Source organism: Anticarsia gemmatalis, chromosome 20 (genome assembly GCF_050436995.1).
Source record: "Anticarsia gemmatalis isolate Benzon Research Colony breed Stoneville strain chromosome 20, ilAntGemm2 primary, whole genome shotgun sequence".
Classification (NCBI taxonomy): domain Eukaryota; kingdom Metazoa; phylum Arthropoda; class Insecta; order Lepidoptera; family Erebidae; genus Anticarsia; species Anticarsia gemmatalis.
In genome coordinates this window covers 4,081,130-4,101,669 of record NC_134764.1, presented here as the reverse complement: position 1 = coordinate 4,101,669, position 20,540 = coordinate 4,081,130, and the positions used below count along the sequence as shown (strand labels likewise).

At 35.4% G+C, this 20,540-nt stretch overlaps 4 protein-coding genes and 1 long non-coding RNA gene across 5 annotated transcripts; 1 reads left to right on the top strand and 4 right to left on the bottom strand.

Moving 5' to 3' along the window:
• Window positions 1-204: 204 nt before the first annotated feature.
• Window positions 205-1,241, bottom strand: LOC142981957 (uncharacterized). Its single transcript, XR_012959952.1, has 3 exons — window positions 1,126-1,241; window positions 589-623; window positions 205-337 (listed from the first exon to the last, which is right to left on the bottom strand). It is a non-coding gene; the product is annotated as an uncharacterized LOC142981957 (long non-coding RNA).
• Window positions 1,242-4,284: 3,043 nt separating this feature from the next.
• Window positions 4,285-8,550, bottom strand: LOC142981446 (uncharacterized). The gene is made up of 2 exons (XM_076127376.1): window positions 8,274-8,550; window positions 4,285-7,801 (listed from the first exon to the last, which is right to left on the bottom strand). The coding sequence occupies exons 1-2, from the start codon at window positions 8,293-8,295 to the stop codon at window positions 5,187-5,189; spliced, it is 2,637 nt and encodes an 878-aa protein (XP_075983491.1). The 5' UTR covers window positions 8,296-8,550; the 3' UTR covers window positions 4,285-5,186.
• An 891-nt stretch (window positions 8,551-9,441) lies between these two features.
• On the bottom strand, window positions 9,442-12,622 carry unc-45 (unc-45 myosin chaperone). The gene has a single exon (XM_076127429.1). The coding sequence runs from the start codon at window positions 12,419-12,421 to the stop codon at window positions 9,587-9,589; it is 2,835 nt and encodes a 944-aa protein (XP_075983544.1). The 5' UTR covers window positions 12,422-12,622; the 3' UTR covers window positions 9,442-9,586.
• A 270-nt stretch (window positions 12,623-12,892) lies between these two features.
• CCT6 (chaperonin containing TCP1 subunit 6) lies at window positions 12,893-16,678 on the top strand. Its single transcript, XM_076127273.1, has 6 exons — window positions 12,893-13,155; window positions 13,666-13,865; window positions 13,962-14,101; window positions 14,889-15,036; window positions 15,172-15,365; window positions 15,630-16,678. The coding sequence occupies exons 1-6, from the start codon at window positions 13,019-13,021 to the stop codon at window positions 16,404-16,406; spliced, it is 1,596 nt and encodes a 531-aa protein (XP_075983388.1). The 5' UTR covers window positions 12,893-13,018; the 3' UTR covers window positions 16,407-16,678.
• A 32-nt stretch (window positions 16,679-16,710) lies between these two features.
• Pis (phosphatidylinositol synthase) lies at window positions 16,711-19,754 on the bottom strand. Its single transcript, XM_076127274.1, has 4 exons — window positions 19,531-19,754; window positions 19,308-19,442; window positions 18,555-18,872; window positions 16,711-18,269 (listed from the first exon to the last, which is right to left on the bottom strand). The coding sequence occupies exons 1-4, from the start codon at window positions 19,577-19,579 to the stop codon at window positions 18,109-18,111; spliced, it is 663 nt and encodes a 220-aa protein (XP_075983389.1). The 5' UTR covers window positions 19,580-19,754; the 3' UTR covers window positions 16,711-18,108.
• Between the last annotated feature and the right edge of the window lie 786 nt (window positions 19,755-20,540).

Sequence of the window (20,540 nt, the reverse complement as noted above, 5' to 3'; positions counted from 1 at the left end):
GATCATTTTTTGTACTTTCCATATACACTCAGCGTCACAAAAATCGCACCTCTTTAAGAATTCCCTTCAAAGTCATTTTAACCCTATTAATCAATGGTAGACATATGACTGTAAGGTATCATTGGAAAGGCAATTCATTTAAATTTCAGAATAAATCAATGGATTTGGTTTTTTTTTACCAGGGAATAAAAAAAAGCAAGCAAATGCAAATGAATAAAAAGTTTTATTTTATTTTATCACCAAAAATTACAGTTAATCAATAATCATTATAAAAAGAAATAAAACATTAATTTAAACTACACCTAGACTGGATAATAAAAATGCAGATTCGCCTTACCTGTAATTAAAGAAACACAAATTAGGATGTGAAGTAGATCAAGTGGTATGAAGTTTAAGGATATAAGTTGAATCAGGCCTATCATTTAATATCACATTGTTATCATAACAACATATTTGGCTCATGTTGATTGTCATCATAGATTAACTTTGTTAATTACTTTTATCTTAATTCTATTGATTATAAGTGGAGTAATAAAGAACTATTTCTCAGGCTTAGTCATAAGCTATCCAATGATTAAAATATAATACCTGATAGTAATTGCTGATCCCGACTGGAACATCATCTGGAATTTCAAAATGAATGTTTAAAGCTAATTATGTTTAGGAAAAAATTAGATTAGGTTAGATCAGAAGAATCAGGCCTATCATTAAATATCACGTGTTAATCATATAAACACTTTTTGGCTCGTGTTTCTTTCATCATGTTATCAAGACAAGATACGAAGTGTAGAAAATAACTGATAAATCGACCGATAATGTTTGCATTACCGGAAGGAACGCATCGACCGCGCGGCCTAACCAAATAATCTTATCGAGTAGTCAGTAATACAAATATAACAGGTGAGTAAGCATGGGAATTGTGATACTGATAAGTATTAAATATCTCACGTCAATCACTATAATGATTTACTAATTAAGTTCCTTTTTTTAACTAAGAAAACCACGTGGTATAACACATGGGCGAGATTTTTAAAACTAAATCCAATCTAAAAGAACAGAGCTCTTTAGCACGAGAGCCTATTGTTTGCGAATTATAAATGAATAATGATTTCAGGGTTTACTTACGAAGAAAATAAGCAGAAAGCACCGTCAGAGGACCTCAGAGGAGTAACAACGGAATGTTACAGCAAGCGCATCGTGCGACTGCTGGAAAAAGAATGTCAAATGTCAAATTTAAGATAAATGTCATGACTTGCTTGACGTAAGCAACGCAACAGGGATGTGCAGGGATGCGAACTAAATTAAATTATACAGAATATTGCTGAAGTCATTAAAAAATATATATTTATCTTCAAAATAAAATAAATACTATTAAGTATAGTAGGTACTCATGTAACTAAATTACGTTTCATACATACGAATAATATTAAACTAATTTCATCAAACTTTTTTTTTCTTGTTTTTGGTAGGTATCGTACCCGAAGTCGTGCCATAAAAGTTAATAAGTATTGCAAAGAGCTGGAGGAAGCAGCTGAGCGGATTTGTAGGCAGGCAGGTTGGTATCTGTTTGGATTGTTTTTTTTTAGCTTATAGCGCTATTGGCAGGCCCCCCACAAGATGGACCGACGACCTGGTAAGGGTTGTCGGAGTCCGATGGATGAGGGCGGCCCAGGACCGGTCCTATTGGCGCTCGATGGGGGAGGCCTTTGTCCAGCAGTGGACGATTCCCGGCTGAGATGATGATGATAGCGCTATTGTTAACGACGAAGGTCCCTTTGTACCCAATTACTGAAAATTAAAAATTTCTTCGATTCCGTGCATAGATGGTTTACGTATTGATGATTATGGAAGGTTGCACTACTTAAATAATTAGGTACCAGTTACAGGTAGGGGTTAAATTGAATTATTATATAGGGAGAGGTCGACGAAATTCAAATATTCATATTTCTGATCGGGTGGTAAAACCGATGCAGATGTTCGACAGACGAAATCATTAACAATTACTTAGTAAGGTACCTTCTGTATGTTCTAAAAAATTGAGAACCAGGAACAACTTTTGAGAACCCAACGCACCGGTTGTACTTATTTTCTAACCTACGCTACTACCACTACGCCAGAGGCGACTAAAAGTGAGATAGGTGGACAGAACATCTTGACCGATTTTTTCGGTTCTATGATGGAAAGTAAAATGTTACGAAATCTGATAAACAGTACCACGCGGAGGTACCTATCTGCTAATCGGAAAAGAAGTGATCAACACGTAGCAGACAGTTATATTCTGCTATCTACTAAGTTCTTCCGCTATGAAATTTCTGCACCGGGATCTTCAATGACAGCTGCTGCACAATTCGTAAGATAGAATGCCAAACACCAAGCGATGAGCCACATACGGCACATACCTACCTAAACTTATATAGGTATTTAAGTCAAACGATAAGGCTCCTAAAATGCGGTAGTTAGTGATCTATTATAGATTCCTTTTCTACGACTAGATAGGTAAATGAATACTCATTGTAACTAGGTAGATACTGCATTGCTATGTCACAGAATATGTAATGAAGAATGTTTGAGAATAGAAAACTTTCTTAGGTACCATACATAGTTCCAAAAAAGTTTGAAAGTTCGATAACCCTGTTGTATTCGTTGCCGAATACCGATTTGCCCACTTCTACTGATACTGCACCGTTAGAAGCGACGGGGACGACGATGCATCCGTTATTAAATTAAACTTGCTCCGGCGTTATAGCCGCATAACACATAGCACCAAGTTACTGATTTTGTATCGTATCTAACTAGCGCAGAAATATAGTCAGGCACCTAATATAGAGGGCTTATTGTTGAGCTCAGTTTAAAAAACCAAGAAGGCGCCTGATACTCGAAAATTGCGTGAGAAGCAGTCAAATCCTTTGCGCAAGATATTGCTAGCTAGAACCTGCGATTATAGGGTGCATTTTCAAGAAGAACCTGTTTCCACTCGCGCTGAATAAAGATTTCGTGCTCTGTGATTGATCAATTTTATTCACGCTCCACTCAGCACTGTGTCAGTGGAAACACACCCTTAGGTTGTGGAAACGTGTCTATCTAGCTTCGCTTCAAGCTCTATTTTTTTGTGTCTGTTTTACACAAAGTAAATTAAAACTATAGCTTTAGTTGTTTGTTTAAATTTTCAAGAATACATGTTAAGCAGTCAGGCGGGCGCTAAACTAGACTTATTGTTTTCCTAAGTAGGTAGACTAATTCTGCATATTGACGAGAAAAATCGTGTTTGGTATTTTTTTTATATTCTATCCGACTTACGACATAGAGTTAACCTTTTTTAAAGTAGTAACGACCTCATAGGAGTAGCCCTTACTACAAATAAAAACCATTCCACAACGTTCCAATACATATCCACGTGTCGTCAACTCGTGAACGTTGCGCGGCGACTACACACACGCAGACTAAGTATCTACCTGTCGGTCCCCCGGCACTATTCATTCCCCCGAAGCACCGATCCCTACCGACCCTCGATCGATTAATTTCTTTTATGTACTTATATTTTGATGCCTTGCAGTGTTATTAGGTTTTTTAAGTCTAGCGTTCTCGTTCTTAATGTACCTACTAACTTAATAGGTACTTTCTCAGCGAAGACTTTTTGTAGAATTACTAGGTACTACGTCAACCACTTACTTTATTAAATATAGATGGTTTTTTGCAACTAGTAGACTTGAGAATAAAAGTGTTTTGATTTCCACATGAGATATGAACGTACCTATATCATTCATCTACGAATTCAATTCTCCTGACGCACAGTATCCTAGCGTGCGAGTGTAAGGGGGCCCATGGCCTTACCTTAAGAAGTCCTATTTTATTAAGTCTGCAAGTCATATGACAAGCAAGCCGACATATGATATAAGATATTGTTCTTGACTTCCTAGTGATCCGGAGGCAGTCCTAACAGAAATAGATTTTATAAGACATTTTTTTATAACGCCGGTTTTATACTCCTTATATTAGCTACCTGATCTATTGTGGTTTTGAATCGAATGTGTTCTCAAAATGACTAAAGCCTATATTTGCCCAAACTCACGAGTGAAAGTTACAAGTTTCATTTAAAACCGACCCGTAGATACGAAGATAAGCGTGTACAGTAAACAAACCATTTTTATAAATTTCTTGCTCTACTACTGTTTTCTTACCTTAAGCATATCTAAGTAAGTATATTAATGTACACAGCGCTTTTGTTTTATTCACGTCCATTTTAGGTTTTATTTCAAGTTAGTCTGCATAAAATAAAAACCTATAAGCAATTACAGTGGTCTTTTTATTAAATAAAAAAAATACATCATTTTCAGTTCTATAAGTACATTAACAATTCAGTAAACTTTTACCCAATCAACATTATATCTTGTTGACCTGAGATCAGAAATAAATAAGACCGTTGGTAGTAATGGTTCCGCTAGTATCCAATAACACTGTTTGTAGTATATCAAGGTAATGGGTTTTTTGACTCAATATTTCACTTAATTACAATTTAGTTCCTACCATTTATATCCTAAACTTAGCTAAATGTTATAATCGTACATTGATTTAATATTATACACTCATAATGGAAAGTATCTACGTGAATTATTTTTTTTTACAATATTTCTGTAAACTTATATCACCTATGAATTATTCTAGAAGCTGACAGTATGCTACAATCAGAATAATACGAGACTGAAATAAATAAATACTGGAGCATAATATTATAATTAAAGTTACATTGTAAGTTTGCATTTATTTCACTTTATTCTAACAAATGATCTATTTTACAGCAAGGAGATACAGATCAATATTTTTTATCAAGTGTTTTGTATATTTTGTGACAGTTAAATAATCACTGCTAAAACCACTATAATTGTAACAGTGGGAAAAGCTTTACTATATTGCCAACATAGAAATTGCTATTCAATATAGATTGGTACATTTGCAAGTTTTATACATTGAATTTACAACTGATAACATTTTGTCAAAAATACTATCCATAGTGTATTCATTGGCTATTTATCACCATACCTCTGGTTCTTCAGTAATATTTTAAATAAGATTAATACATTTTAAGTTTATTTACACAATACTGCTTGAAACCATGGATGTGCATCACTGATAAAGCGGAATTATCTCTACGGTGCCAGTACAGTCTGCACACTCCCTCAACATCAATGTTATTTACCCTTAGCAGTAATAGTAACAGTCGATTTTGCAGGTTGCGGTATGATAGTAATCTCATCATTGATTTTAAGTGGTTTCAGCAGTGGGTCTGAGTCAGGGACTTTGGCTGCTTGAGCAGGAGCCTTGCTCTTGTCCATGACTCGCTTAGCCACGACACTATGAGCTGAGTATACATGATTCTCAAACTGTTTGTACATGCCAAATGTGGCGGTGCACACTGTACACTTGTAGGAGAGGTGTGCTGGTTTCAATGTCATATTATGGTCCCTTGAAACATGATTCAGTAGCTTCCACTGATACACCCTACCACACACGGGACACCTGCCAGCATCTTTGCCCTTATTAGCTGCCTCTTGCATAGAACTTGTCACCAAACCATGGGAGCCAAGAAGGTGCCTCTCAAGTCCCTGATCAGTGAAAAATCTAAACTGACATTTTTGGCAATTTAATGGTGGCCTGTTGTAAATCATCTTAGGGTGAATCTTAACTTTGTGTATCCACTGCATGTGATTTCTCAGCTGTTCTAGGTCTTTTATATAGCCATCGCAAATTTCGCAGATAACAAAAGTAGCCTTGGAATTCTGTGATGCTTGTGAAGATGATGGCTGAGGTGCCCGTGGGAGTGGAGTGATTGATATCTTGGGAGTAGCATTGTTGCTTTGATTATTTTGTATCATAGGATAATTTGCTATTGTGGTGCCAACAGGGGGAGTATTGTGCATAATCATAACCCCACTGCGAATAATTGGCAAGCCTGAAACAGGAGTCGCGCGTGGGGGTCCAGTTATTGGGGGGCGACCCCGAGGTCGGCCAAGTACTGGTATATTAGGCATTACATTTGTAATATTTAATTGGGGCCGACTCAAATTGTTCATATTCATTTGAGTCCTATTAAAGTTGGTCTGGTATGGTCCAACCATATTATTGCGAGCTCGTGTTAATTTTGGTATCTTTGCTGGAGGCTCCCACTCTAATGGAGGCGCTAAGTTAAGATCTGGCTTGAATTTCTTGGCACATGCAATTAAATGCCGTGCTAGTTTAGTTTTACTATTATCTTCAAAGTGACAATTTGCACATTGTTGATATGCAGGTGCTCTCTCCAGTCTACCTCTGATATTGTGTTCTGCTTCCATGTGGAATAAAATATCATGTGGGCTCCGGATTTCAAACTCACATGAGTTACATTTGTAGATATTGTTTCTCATATGTGGGGCTTCTAAGTGGTGAGCCATAACTAGCATAGACTCTGTCTTAAAGCTACAAAATTCGCATCTTTTCTGTATAAGAGCAAAAGGTGAATTTGTTTTCTTACTGAAATCTAAGTTTTGGGTAAGTGAGGCTATGGCTGCCTCAGTAGCCTTTGTACTTCGTCCAGATTTCTTTTCCTTATACAATTTACGATTCTGGTGCTTCAATAAATCTGTTTGAACATATTCCTGAACTAAGTTAAGTCCAATGTTTATGAAAAATTGCCCAAGAGAGCAATCAAAATAAGTGTCTGATTTCCCACCACTTAGACTTTTAGCAATTAGGCTAATAGGGTCAATGGAATCATCTCTCTCTTTAATAAGAACAGCATCTTCATCACTGACATCATCAGATCCAGAGGATGACTCACCATCCCAAGAATCATCATCTTCCTCATGCTTCCGCCTCTTTTGTTGTTTTTTAAGAGCTTTCTGTTCCTTAGCTGTCTCTTCAGCAGTCTTTGCTTCTTTTTCACTAGAGTCTTCATCTTCCACAAGTTCACCTCTTTCTATCTTTTCCTTTCTCTCTTGTTCTTTCTTTTCTTTTTCTAACTTTTCCTTTTCGATTTTTTCTTGTTCCTCCTTAATTTTCAGCTCTTCTAGTTCCTTGCCTAATTTGTCAACAAATTCCCTGAAAGGCTTTACTGAAGGCTTCTCATATACATAAGGGACAATAAATGATGGTGCTTCAACTACAAACATGTCATCTGTGAGTGATGGCAGGATGTTAGGCTGTGGTGCTGCTGGGGGGTTGCTGCTGCTAGCGGCAGTTTTAACACTTACAGGTGTAATTGTGGTGCCACGAGCGGCAATGCTCTGGCACAGGTTATGGGCATCAAGAGCACTGGTAGTTGTAGGTTTAGCTGGAGCTGGTTTTTGAGCTTTACCAGATAATATAGAGTTAGTATCAATTATAACAACAGTTGGCTCACTACTTTGTTCACCATTTGGCTTAGACTGCTTTGTGGCTAAGTCTGCCAAACTTTTTGTATCACTGATAACTATAGGTTTGTTCTTGACAGGGGCTTCATTCAGAGGGTCTTCCATTGACACTTCTTCCACATCAGATTCATCAGCTCCATTCTCAAGCTGCTGCTCTTCTATCTTTTTATTGTCCATGTCTTTATTGCCATTTTGTGATTCATCAGAACTGTCATTACTGTCTGTACTTGAATTTGATGAATCATCATCATCATTAGTCACCACACAGTCTTCGTCGTCGTCACTTGTAATCTCATGAACCTCAGGTACTGGAGAGCCACCATTTTGGCTTTGGGGCTCATTCTCATTTTCAGAGTCACTGCTTTCATCCTTTGGTTGACTGCCTTGTGATGTATCATCGTCACCTTCCGTTCGTTCATCTGAAAAAGTTGATCACGTAGGTAAATAAATAGAGATCTTCATTTCAATGAGTAGTTGACCTCCCTAGCACAAGCTATTGCACTTAGAATGTATGGAATAAAAAGAGAATGATAACCCTGATATTTAACTAATAGAACTATGACATAACTAAAACTTAACTCCTATTGCCACTTGTGAGCGTCCGGCAATTACGAGGACGCCAGAAAGACCAGTAAATCGTAGTAATCCTAATGTAATCTTCAACAACTTTACCCTGCTGTTTTAAATGATAAACGAAGCACTATTGTAATCATATCAAGAAGGAACAATATTATTTATCAAATAGCGTCATTAAATCATGTGGAGTATGGACCGCCATATGGGATTCCATGGCATTTCTCCGAAAAAACAACTCCACCAGGTTTGATGGTAAACACGTCAATATTATAGCTGATTTCTATGAAAACATATAAACAATCATTGGATATATACCTGTAGCAGTAGAAATCGACATTTTCTTATAATTTTCGTATCGAAAACCAAAAAATAGCACAACAGCACAGTAGCGGAAACCAAACCAAATCAAGCTGTCATTTCAAAAGGTTTTTTTAATGTCAAATTCCGAACTAAAATGGAGACCGTAATATTATTAAAATTTGTTTTATGGTGTTTAGTTTCTCAAATGATGAAGCTAATAATACAAAAGTAAAAAGAAAAGTGTCACAGTTTAATTCAAGAAATCATGAGATCCGTTATTTTCGTACAAATAAAGATTATGTAGAAAATGGCGGCATCTCGACCTTATAAAAAACCCTTTATATAAAAATGGTGGGAAAGGGAGGGATTTCGGTGGGGGAAGGACGCGGTACCTACCATGAAAAGAAATATATATTTTTTATATAGTTAACTTTCAAGTCACAAAATATTGATAATATATATTTTTAATCATCCTGTTTAAATGAGTGTACTTTTCGTTTTAATTTCCAAAAGATTTACCTGTAGTAGGTAGATTTTTTGAGTACTGAAGTGCTAAAGTTTAATTAGCATAATTTATTAACTTGCCGCAACTAGTGCGTAGGATATAGTAAAGTTAATCAAACAGGTCGCTTCAATCAGGAAGAGCTGGATCATGTTTATGTTTATCTGATATAAAATCCAGAAAGATGTTGCCATCTTTGATAGGTTTAGAAAGACCGTGCGCCGACCGGAATAGCATCATCTCATACTTCCGGTTTACTCTATGATCTTCAAATCGCGCGGGAGCGAGAAGGCGATACTAAATTTTTTTTAATGATTTCTTCGATTTACTGTTAGACTCATATACATCTGTGTCATAAATAGGGCAAGGTAGCTGTTAAGTCGTTAGCAGCTTCTCAATAGATATCAGTAAGCTTAGGCAGAGAAATCACGACAGTTTATTACCTGCCCCCTTTTCCCATTAATTTTACTAACTCGTAAATAAATTAAAGTAGGTAGGTATCTATAGAACTGGCGACGATGCCGTCTAGGCTGTCTTTAACACGTTACAAGCGGTATAATATAAATATTTGAATCCAAGTGTCAAATATAATGTATTGCTGAGTATGAGTCATGTTACACATTTAAATTTACTAATTGTTTACCATAGAATAATGGGCATAGCAAAAAAAATATATAGAAATTTAAGATATAAAATATTTATTAATAAAAATGAATACAGCACAAATTCAAACAGGAGTTATTTAAATAAACGTAAAAAAACAATTAACTTATAAATCAATAGACTAAATTAAGATTTAATTTTTGTATTACTATTTAAGTATTAATTAATCTTCTTCTTCATCAACTTCTTGGATTTCTGATTCCTTAAATGGATCTATTACATGTCCTTCATCAGGCTTTCTTATGACCCCCATATCTTCAGCAGCATTCAAACACTTTTGTGCATTTTCTATAGTTCTCTTCTGCTCTGGATCATCTAATTTGGTTAACGCCATTAAAATTTCCATTATATCGGTTTCAAATATTTTCGCAGCTATATCTTTATCCCCAGAAATGATGTTATACAACATGTATGTGCCTCTATATTGAACTTCTTTGTTGGGATTGGCCAATAGGCATCTAAGAGTTTCAGGCCACACCTGGACATCCAATAATTTTCTACAACATGTTTTACTTGCAGATGTTAATATGCATAAAGCACCAGATGCTGCCATAACTGTATCAATATCTTCTTCTTGGCATAGGAGGTACAAAAATTTCGTTTTATCATTGTTGCCTTCGTAGGTTTTGATAACTTCTTCAGATTGTAACAAATTACAAATACATTGTGTTGCAGCTCTCAGCAACATTTCATGGTCTTCATACAAATAGTGTTCTATTTTCGCCAGCCCTCCCTCTTTTAAAATTCTATTTCTAGTAGATTCATTCATTCCAGCCAAATTGCATAGAGCCATCAATGCTTCAAAGTTTTCCAAAGCATTGCAATCAGGATGTAATAACGCCAACAGTGGTCTTACAACTTCTAAATTACGCTGACCAGGGAAAGCAACCTCAGGATTAATCGTAATACCAATACGAGCCAAGGCTTGTGCTGCTTGTTTCTTACCATTGTTAGTACCTTCCAGTGACATAGGAATCAATACCTTTGCTCCACCTTGTTGTACTACAATTCCACGAAGTTCTGGTAAGCCACAGATAGCATTGAATACCCTTGCAATTAACTCTCTTGAATTATCACTCTCTGTCTTGGCCAAAGCAACCAGACCCGAAGTTACACCAGCTTTAGCTAATACTGTTATTCTTTTGTTAACAAAATCTGGATCATCCAATTCATGTTGTTCTGGTATATGATGTTTGGCAAACTTGGCGAGCTCCATCATTTCAGGCATTAGTTCTTGTTTTTCATAAGCATTGCATAAATTAACCAATGTTGTTACAACACCATAAAGACAAGATTGGTCTCCAGTTTTAGCTAATTCTATGAGGGCCTGTAGAGCAGGTTTATCTTCTACTAGTTTTTCCTTTACATCAGCATCCAAAGTTAAGTAAGAGAGACCTTCAGCAGCCCATTTCCTGACGTCATTTTCTTTAGCAGGATTTACCAAAAACTTCTTGCAAGCCTCAGCCAGTTTTTTAGTTGAACCATCAGCAAATGGTCGAACAGATGCATCATCACCACCAAAACTGCCAACCTTACAGAGACCAACTAATGCTCTCACTCTTACAGCATCATCTTTGCACTGGTACAGTTTTTTTAAGATGTCAACACCTTTATTAATGATAGTTCTAGCTTTATCTTTTTTCGAAGCAGCAGCAACCAAGCACTCACAAGCAACTTTTTGTTGAAGCGTATCTTCTGTCTGAGCCATAACTAATATCATCTCAATAATGCCTTCTTTTGATATGACATAATTGCCAACATCAAGGGGACCTCTGAGCAAAGAAGTGATTGCAACTGTTACTCTCACTTTTGACTCCAAGTCAGGGCACATCAGTTTGTCTTTGACAAATTCATCAACTTGGCTGTTGAAGCGTTCTCTAGCTTCATCATAATACATGTTTTCATAAATTTTTGCTAGACAGGCAGCTGCTATTGTTCTTGATGAAGGTGTGATGGTCATGGCTGATTCATATTTGTACTCTTCAAGTTCACTACACACTTCAAGTAACCTCTGTAGACCCTTAATTTCCACAAATCTTTCAGCCCAGTTAATGGCACTATAATGACAATTCCTCATTACAAGTTCCATTATGGCATCTCTTGCAAGTCCACTGATTACTCTGTTAGTTATAGAGTATGTTAAACATGTGAGCAGTGTATCTATTTCACTTTTATAATCTTCACATAATTTAGCATCTGGTTTTGAGTCTTTTTTTGTATCCATTCCTGAGAATGTGTTTAAAATAACTTGTAAACAATACTGTGCAGCATTTACTCTCTCTTCATTATCACTATCTATGATCTCTAATACCCAGGGTATGCCCACAATCTTTAAAATTGCTTTTGTTCTGTCAACACTTCTCTTACAAAGTTGGCTAATGCACCGAACAGCATTCACATAAATTTCAGGATTTTTCTCTACTTTAAGCAATTGTTGAATTTTATGCACAACACCATTTTTTAACATAATATCAGCACCGGCAGACTCTTTTGCTAAAACTAACAAATTGGACATTGCTTTTTCTCGTTTTTCTGTGTCTTCACGTAGTTCAAAAGCTAACTTAAACATCTGCTCCACCTTGTTACTGGTCTGTGCACTCTGCCTTGCTCTCTCCTGGACGACGGCATGAAGTCGTGACAGTATTGGTTGAACTGCCTTGTTAGATGGATCTACAGTAAATATTGTTTTTGCATCTCTGTAGGCTTCTTCAAACCTCTCTAAGCTTTCCAAGGCTTGAGAGCGACGAAACAAGGCCTTAGGATCCTCCGGTACAATTCGTAAGGCTTCATCGCAGTCTTTTATCACTTTATCGTATTCCTTCGTCTTGAGATAAGCCGCAGCGCGATTTTTTAGATATGTAGCTAAGTCTCGGCTGTCTTGTTCAGCGAGATCTATAGCCTTGCTGTAAAGTGATATGGCTTCTTCATATTTTTCTGACTTAAAAGCTTCGTTTCCTTTATTTTTGTACGTCTCTGCTTCCTCGCTATGAACACCCATTGTAGCGTCGTTTATACTTCAAAGATACAGGTAAGTAGCACGCTGACAGCACTTATATACTCAGATTCAACGATTGTTCTAGCACAGTCTGGTGAGTTCATCTCAAATATAATACGAACTAAAATAGAACTTTATTTTTATACCACATATGCGGATTGCAAGAACTGGCAAACACTGACAGATGATCCCTGACAGTTACGTTCCGGCGCTATCCGATTTTGACTAATCTAATCAAACGTCAAAACTACAATTTTTTTTTTTTTACAATAATCTACAAGCAATTTAATAGGTACATAAAATGGGTTTCAAAATTTAGACTCAAAAAAAGATTATATCGTTTAATTTTTGCGTAAAACTTTTTAACGAATTTGTGTACTTAATTTAATTATTAATTACATTACTCAATCCCATCGGTCGTCAATAGACTTGAATAGACAATCGCTTTACCGGTCTCAAGTTTATTTAGTTCTTCTTTGTTTGTGGTCCGTCCATTTCCAATCTTGTTCTTGTCTTCTTGTTGCGCTCTCTTTGCAGTTTATCTGTCAGCAGTAAGCCGCGTGTTTAATACCGTCGTTTATAGTGAAATAAACTACAGAAATGGCCGCAATTAGTTTGCTTAACCCTAAAGCTGAATTAGCAAGAGCATCTCAAGCTCTGGCCGTGAATATCTCTGCAGCTAAGGGAATTCAAGATGTGATGAAAACTAACCTCGGCCCCAAAGGGACAATGAAAATGTAATTATTTATTCAATTTTACTTTTAAGCAACATCAAAAGTATCTAAACCTGTTATTTTCAGATGTACAGATTCATTTTAATTCACTTCAAGTAACATATCCACAGGATAGTCCTGATTTTTTCAACTTTGAAATCATATGATCTTGGTCATGAGTTCATGACAGTCCGTATCACACAGATAAATTTGACCGAAACTGATTGTGCAGTTATTGCTTTATTTTCATTATAATTTTATGTCAGTTCTTCTATGGAGCAGATATACTGGGAAAACTATGAATATAAAGTCACATTCTACAAATATTTTTTTAGTTTCATGTAGTCTAATTGAGATTACTTTCGATAATCTGGTCGAATACTTACTCTTGTTAACGAGAGATAATTTTGCTGTCATTTGTTTGTGTTTACCTATGTTTCTTTTTTATAATAAATTGTAAATTGATTAATACCAACAACAGAAAATTTGTGAACAATGCTGTCCAACTGATGAGTAAATACTTTTATTTTGTAGGTTGGTTTCTGGTGCTGGCGATATCAAGATTACAAAAGACGGCAATGTATTACTTCATGAGATGCAAATTCAACACCCAACTGCATCGCTGATTGCACGCGCATCTACGGCACAGGATGATGCCACTGGTGATGGAACTACTTCTACTGTGTTGCTCATTGGAGAGCTCCTCAAACAAGCTGATATTTATATCAGTGAAGGTAAGTGTTGCACATAACAAGTGAGAAAACTATCTGACAATATATTTATTTGGTTTCTTTTTATTAAAAATATTGTTTGCTTGTTTTTATTTTCAGGGTTGCATCCTAGGATTCTTACAGAAGGATTTGATGTAGCTCGTGCTAAAGCCTTAGAAGTTCTGGACTCTATAAAGATTCCTATTGAAGTGAAGAGAGAGGACTTACTTGATGTTTCACGTACTTCATTGAAGACTAAGGTATGCACTCTTAATAGTATTAATTTGAATTTCTAATGTATGAGTCACTCGTTAAATAGGTGGGCTGCGGTTCGAGTTGGCAGTTTAGAATTTTGTAATATGTAAATAACAAAGAAAAAGCAAAGATTATGGTAAAACAGTATAAGGCTTTATCACTCAAAGGGTGATTTCAAGCATGCTTACAATATTCAATCATCAATATCACAACTGTTAATAAATATAAATATAAATATTGTTGGACAACTCACACACGGTCATTTGATTCCAAACTAAGCAGAGCTTGTACTATGGTAACCAAATAACTGATAAACATACTTATATACTTCTAAATACATACTTATATAGATAAATTGACAACCAGGCTCAGAACAAATACTCATGCTCATCACACAAAGATTTGTCCCGGGTAGGATTCGAACCCACCACACGCGGCGATACGGTTGATGCGGCGAGGTGACCGCTTAAACCACTGCGCCAAACGTGCAGTTAAACGTGTTACTTTAAATAGTTAGATTAATTTGTCATTCTCAAAGTCTATTTAATTATCAACCATCAGTTGCTGTAGAACAGCACCCTAACCCTAAGTAAAATAATATTAAATTCATAACTTTTAAACTCTCGCGTTGCATGTTTAATGTATAATAGAATACGGGAATTAACGCGAACACGCATTTTACCTTAAAATGCCTAACGTTTCGGCGCAGGTTGCACTCGCCGTGGTCCCAGGCAGACTGAATGAATATTAAATTGCATTAAATTCATAAATTACCCAATTGTGATGTTCCAGGTTCACCCCAGCTTAGCTGAAGTGTTGACCGATGCTTGTGTTGATGCTGTTCTCACCGTGCGTACACCTAACAAGTCTGTGGACTTGCACATGGTAGAGATCATGGAGATGCAGCACAAGACTGCCACTGAAACTACACTTGTCAAGGGTATGTACAAATTGGCTTATAATTTAACAAGTAATGATAATGGTGTCCTTGATTGGCTTAACTTGACCCACACTGTTCTGCTTACAATGTTTACATTTTATACATAAATTTTTTATTTTTTTTACATTTTTACAGGTTTGGTTCTGGACCACGGCACTCGTCACCCTGACATGCCTAAGCGTGTGGAAAATGCCTACATCCTCACATGCAACATCTCTCTTGAGTATGAGAAGACTGAAGTAAACTCTGGCTTCTTCTACAAATCAGCTGAGGATAGAGAAAAATTGGTTGCAGCTGAAAGAGACTTCATTGACCAGAGAGTGAAGAAGGTAGGTTTATTGTTCCAGTATCTAGTTAAAGGTCTTTCAAATATAAATAGGAACTCAATTCAAATATTCTAAGCAAAAGCATAGGACAGATTTTAATTTTTTTTTAAATTTAGTATCATCCAGCATGATTGTTTGATCAAAGAAATATATTTGAAACTCTACTACTATAGAGCTTTATGTATAAACATAGTAAAATTCTTTGACATGCATTTAATAAGAATTTAATAATCTTTGAATTTACATCATATTTTATTCTCTTTGTAGATCATTGCCCTAAAGAAGAAGTTGTGTGATGGAACCGACAAGAACTTCGTCGTTATCAATCAGAAGGGTATTGACCCTCTTTCCCTTGACGCTTTTGCCAAAGAAGGTATCATGGGTTTACGCAGAGCGAAGAGGCGTAATATGGAACGTCTGGCTTTGGCTTGCGGCGGCACTGCCATGAATTCAGTTGACGACTTGTCTGAAGACTCCCTTGGTTTCGCTGGTCTAGTGTATGAACATATTCTTGGAGAAGACAAGTATACTTTTGTTGAACAGTGCAAGAACCCTCAATCTGTTACCATACTCATCAAAGGACCAAACAAGCACACACTCGCCCAAATCAAGGACGCAGTTCGCGATGGTCTTAGAGCTATTAACAATGCCATTGAGGATAAGTGCGTGATACCCGGCGCTGGCGCCTTCGAGATCAAGGCCAACACGGAACTGTTGAAATACAAAGACACAGTAAAGGGAAAAGCTCGCCTTGGTATTCAGGCTTATGCTGAAGCTTTATTGGTTATTCCTAAAATACTAGCTGTTAACTCTGGTTATGATGCTCAAGACACGATTGTTAAATTGCAAGAAGAATCACGTCTAAGCCCTGATCCTATTGGTCTTGATTTGAGTACTGGTGAAGCTATCAAACCTACTGACTTGGGTATTATTGACAATTATGTTGTTAAGAAGCAAATCCTTAACTCATGTTCAGTAATCGCCAGCAACCTCCTTCTTGTTGACGAGATTATGAGAGCAGGCATGAGCAGTTTGAAAGGATAAAACTAAAAAATATAACATGTCACACATTTAAACTAAAATAATTATTCTTAATTTCATGAATGTTATAGTTTTCTCACACTTGTTCATAAAATAATATTCTATAGTATTACTGTCACTTGCAGAAGCATTTCTTTCTTTATAAGTATCTGTTGCTTTAATTAAAAACGACATTTGTTTTGAAACTTATTAATTTAAAGCTTTTAATTTCAAAGCAGGCTTTACAGCTAGCCATTATATTAAATATCTTTTAATAAATACATACTAATAAAATATCCTGTTTGTTTTATTTATAAAGAAATACTGGTTTTAGTTTTTAAAGTTTATTAGGGTCAACAGGGGCCAACACAAAAACACATACACTCCATAAATATTAGGCTTAGCCTATCAAATTCGTACAATTTTGAGATCGATTTTGAAATGCTATCACCATTGAAATGTCAAATACATAAATAAAAAAAACTTACACATTATTTTATGAATAATATAAAATAGAAGGCAGTATTGCTACTTAGTGCATAAATATTGTACAGTACATATTGCCAAAAAAAATTGTACACCCTAATGGAAGTTGTCTGTTCATAGGAAAGAGGGACAGAAAGACTTATAATATTTTACAAATGGAATGGAATACACTGTAATAACAGCTAACAATTGGGTCCTTTTGGAAATATCTTTGAAATACATTAATATTACGTGATATAGTTATACAAAAACTAAATAACAAAATATACCAACCATAAACAACAAAAATAATAAAATAATGATTTCTAAATAGGTTAATATAAATTAGTGCAAAGTCGAAGTATTAAAAATTGACCTGTGGGAGACCATCTTCTTGTTATATGGAAGTCTTGGCACTCTTTTAATTCATCACTAGTTGTTTAGTGCAACACACAGTCATTGTACACGCGCTAGATGCGAATTCATGACACTGCAAGTTTGCAGTTTACTACATAAGGGTCGTATTTTTTTAGAGAATGGAATGTTAATACCCAGTACAACTAAAAAGCATTAAATGCAAAAAATATATCAATGGTAAATATAGAAATAGAGTTATTTATCTTCTATCTTGTATTACAAAGACTAAACCCCATAAATTAGGTAATAGCATTTATCTTTTCAATCATGTATGATGTTCCATATACATTTATAAATATCTGTTAAGCCTAAATAAATAGTTATTCATGAACAAATTTTACAGCCAGTTCTTATATACCTATTATAAATTATAATCAGAGGTATCCTAATTTTATTTGGAACTTGACATCACTTACACTTAAAAAAGTAACTTAATGATTTTCAAAAGTTGATCATTATAATGAATTCTAAATATTCGCATTTTGGAGATTCGCAAAAAATGCGTCATGTTAACAACAGAACAGGTTATCAACAACTTCTAAAACAGCTACTACAGCAAAGTATTGTTTTTATAATAAATAACTTTGGTAATTCATTAAAATAATTAACAAAGGTCAAAAGCAAGTTACACTTGTACTACCAAGTTATTGCATAATGCAATTTGACTAGTTTCATGTAGCTATTTTATTACATGTACTTTATATATGTGTGTTATTTATGACAAATAAGTTTATTGCATTTAAAAGTTATTACTTATCAAAATAGACGCTTTCTTTTACATTATAATAATTTAGGTTTGTTCTAGGGTTGGTGATGATAATTTTAGGAGTCTTTAGAAGTCTACTTAGTTCTTTTGTTTTTCAGCAAGTGCAGCCCTCTCGTTGATATCAATGGTGGCCAAGTTCATAGCTCCAACCACTCCTTGAAGGACTGAAATAGCAGCCTTCACTATAGCCACAGGTGCTGTGATGAGGACAATCAGTTTGTACAAGCCAACTCCCAAAACTGAAAATATATTACAAAACAGATTTAAATTTCTTTATTTATTTATTTATAACGGATCTCTTAATAAATACATGATACATGTGATAAACAGCTATATACAGTTGCAAGCCTCATGCTTTTTCATTGAAAAGAGACCATAAATGCATTATATAAAAATTTGATTGAAATATTTATTTTCTTTGTAGAAGGTAACATTTGATCTTGGGTGGGGGTTTCTTTCTATCCCCTAAAAATATGCTAACAGATAATTGGTTTATAGCATCAACAAACAAAATAATACATTACCAGTAGGTCCACTGTAGAAGTACATGACATAGAGAGCAGCATAGAATGCTTCATTGCCAGCACACATCCAGAACAGCACCATCTTATTGGTATAATAAATACGCATTATAGGGTTCTCTGACATATCTATGAACTTGTGAGAAGCTTTTCCTTGAAGGGTTACAGTGTGAAGGTACAGCCAATGGCAAGTTATATCTATGGCCATAGATATTTGGAACCAGAAGGTGTACTGGGGATAAAAAGTTGCAAGAGTCATCATGAGACATGCTGTTCCAGCACGGTCAGTCAGCTGGTCCAAGATTGCACCAAACTTTGTGCCTGAAAAATATATAATTTTGTGGTAAGAGGTTGACAAGAAGCATTTAGGGCTTCAACTGCAAGATAAGTGCCCGATAACTTATCTGATGGATAAAATGTCAGCATAAGTATGAAAAAGTTTGTTGGATTACCAGCTCCTGTGGTAGTCAATATTTATTCAGGTGGTAACCATGCATTCTTTATAATTGATATCAAAAGTACCTTATTGATTTTTTTGGGTAAATCTAAATAAGCTATCAATAGTTGATAGCCCTGCAAAATAAAATTAATACAAAATATTATTTCTCTTCTGTGAAAAAAGGCAAAAACTACCACTTGTATAATTATTATGACTCTGCTAACATGTAGCTACTTATCAGTTTTATTATACTTTATCTGTTTGATAAGAGGGCGGGGTAATATAATTGAATTACGATGCCATATAAGCTCACTTACTTTGGTTGAAATATCTTGCAGCATGACCATCAATAGCATCAAGTAATGCGGAGGTAACGTAGCAAACACACGCTAGTATGCAGTGTGTAGGCATAAAATAAAACGAAATAATTGCAAGGATGACTCTTCCAAACCCTGAAATATAAATAATCACAGTAATATAAACAAACTTCGTCAATTACGCAAATAGAAAGACCGGATCGATTGTTTTCAATCGACTTACCAATGATGTTTGGAACAAAAAGAAAAATGTTTTCCGTATTTTCAGCCATTTTTTGGCGTGTTGTGTGTTAATGAATAGTAATTATTCACAAATTCTATTAGCAATTTACACAATACTGTGATCGCAAGTAGGCTGTGACAGGCTTCCACTAAAGTTGTACTTATATGAGTGAAGTTGAAGATAAAGATAATACCACAGAGTACGAGATTATTGAGTGAGTGTGAAATGGAATGGATACCTACTATATAGAAACTAGAAATGACGCTAATGACAGAACACAGCTAGAAATCTGTCAAATTTTGTGACGTCAGTCGTCAATCGATCCAAAGCAACCAATCACAAGTCTCCACAGATTTTCTTGTTATTTTACACAAACATCTATGGTTTTCTAGTGTTCGCGGAATATTTGGAATGGGAAATAATATATTGTATAGAGGGGGAGCAGACATATTTTTCATGATAAAATTATATGCCGATCAATCAGAGGGGCAAAAACTGGAGTGAAGCAATCAGATGCACAATCACTTGACAAAAATGTTTTGTAAAACTATGTTCTGCAATTATTTTGATACAGATGAATGAAATATCCAGTAATTTTATTAAACTTACTTGATAATTTTAAGTGCCGAAAACATTTAAAGTCCCAAATAGTATAGGTCCCTTTCCTAATTTTCGTACATTGTTGCTCGTCGAATTTAAGTGGAAGTATCTACCTATTAGTTACATGTATTTAGCGTAAACTACCTACCTACCATGAATAATAGTAGGTAGGTACCTACCTATTTCTTTTATGTCAACATGGCAATTTGATTTTATAATTCTATCATTCAATCAACGACAAAAGTTTCATGCGTTTAGCAGGTAAACCATTTAATTTAAAGTACCTGGGTACCTAACTTATTTTGGTTAAAATAAGACTGTGGCCCTGCCTGAGCAGCAATAATTTAAAAAAAAAAACCTTTACCTGACGATTCTCCATCCGTCAAATAAATCTGTTTTATCTGTGTCAC

Excerpts from the sequence above, each read along its gene's own strand:
- LOC142981446 (XM_076127376.1), bottom strand. The coding sequence starts at position 8,295 with ATGTCGATTTCTACTGCTACAG. Across the intron at positions 7,802-8,273 it reads GTCGATTTCTACTGCTACAG|ATGAACGAACGGAAGGTGAC; the intron begins GTATATATCCAA and ends CAACTTTTTCAG.
- unc-45 (XM_076127429.1), bottom strand. The coding sequence starts at position 12,421 with ATGGGTGTTCATAGCGAGGAAGCAGAGACGTACAAAAATAAAGGAAAC.
- CCT6 (XM_076127273.1), top strand. The coding sequence starts at position 13,019 with ATGGCCGCAATTAGTTTGCTTAACCCTAAAGCTGAATTAGCAAGAGCA. Across the intron at positions 14,102-14,888 it reads GTACTTCATTGAAGACTAAG|GTTCACCCCAGCTTAGCTGA; the intron begins GTATGCACTCTT and ends GTGATGTTCCAG. Across the intron at positions 15,037-15,171 it reads TGAAACTACACTTGTCAAGG|GTTTGGTTCTGGACCACGGC; the intron begins GTATGTACAAAT and ends ACATTTTTACAG.
- Pis (XM_076127274.1), bottom strand. The coding sequence starts at position 19,579 with ATGGCTGAAAATACGGAAAACATTTTTCTTTTTGTTCCAAACATCATT. Across the intron at positions 18,873-19,307 it reads TGCAAGATATTTCAACCAAA|GCACAAAGTTTGGTGCAATC; the intron begins GTAAGTGAGCTT and ends TATATTTTTCAG. Across the intron at positions 18,270-18,554 it reads CTTCTACAGTGGACCTACTG|TTTTGGGAGTTGGCTTGTAC; the intron begins GTAATGTATTAT and ends ATATATTTTCAG.